This window comes from Bison bison, unplaced genomic scaffold (genome assembly GCF_000754665.1).
Source record: "Bison bison bison isolate TAMUID 2011002044 unplaced genomic scaffold, Bison_UMD1.0 scf7180017864529, whole genome shotgun sequence".
In the NCBI taxonomy this organism is placed as follows: Eukaryota; Metazoa; Chordata; class Mammalia; order Artiodactyla; family Bovidae; genus Bison; species Bison bison.
The window spans coordinates 24,184-25,127 of NW_011495079.1; the positions used below are offsets into that span (position 1 = coordinate 24,184).

General features: G+C 46.4%; 1 protein-coding gene across 1 annotated transcript in view; it reads right to left on the minus strand.

Annotated features, from left to right (window-relative positions):
• LOC104982257 (heat shock transcription factor, X-linked-like) overlaps positions 1 to 944 on the minus strand; it is an 11,917-nt gene that overhangs the window by 252 nt on the left and 10,721 nt on the right. The window contains exon 2 of the mRNA XM_010831605.1: positions 671 to 871. Within this exon, the coding sequence (XP_010829907.1) occupies positions 671 to 871 (201 nt within the window). The remainder of the gene's footprint in view (positions 1 to 670; positions 872 to 944) is intronic.

The following is a 944-nucleotide window of genomic DNA, read 5'->3' on the forward strand; positions in this document are numbered from 1 at the left end:
AGAATTTCATGGACAGAGGAGCCTGGCAGGCTACCATCCATGGGGTTGCAAAGAGTCGGACACAACTGAACCCACTTTTTGAAAGTATGGCCCAAGTTCATTTCTAACTTGATTACCTTATGGTCAGACACAACTGAGCGACTGAACTGAACTAAAGTGATGGTCAGAGAATGGGGTATCTGTAGTGCTTATTCTTTTAAATTAGTTGAAACTTGCTTTATGGCCTTGTATATGGACAGACTTTATAAACATTTTGAGTGTGCTTGAGAAGAATGTTCATTCTTAATATTAATAACTGGGTATGGGACTTTTTATGTAGGTATTCAATCAAGATTGTAGATAGAATTTTTCAAGTCTGTGTTCCTATGTATAGAGACAAGATCTCTTCATTGTGGAAGGTTATGAGGCCCTAGCATGTTGCTCCCTAGAGTGCCCCTGGGGCCATCCTCACTTGAGGTGTTACTGGCGGTCCCTGACATTCAGTGGCCGCTCAGGGTCTGGAGTCACCCCTGTGGATCCTGTCTAAGGTGGGTGGTGAAACAAGACAGACCTTGTGTTCTCCTCTTTCCTTAACCACCCTCTCATGAGAACAACGTTCCCCTGGGAAATGAAACCCGTCCAGCACTCAGCTTATCTAGTCTAGCCTCCCCAAAAGGACTTTCTACATTACCATCATCTTCTTCCCTGCAGAGTGATCTGAAGGGGAGATTTTACTGAAACCATACAGGTTCAGTTCACGGATGAAGCTCTTGATGCTGTCTGTCTCAAAGATCTGGTCTGCACCTCTGCGCTGGAGGACCTCTGTCTGGAAGAGATCTGCCTCAATGACCACCATGTCTCCCTCATCGTTCCAGCGCACAGAGGTGAAGGCCTCATCCTCCACGATTCTCCAGAGCTTCCTGGGGAAGGACAGCCCAAGGAAGGTGTTGTTCTCTTCCTTGCTG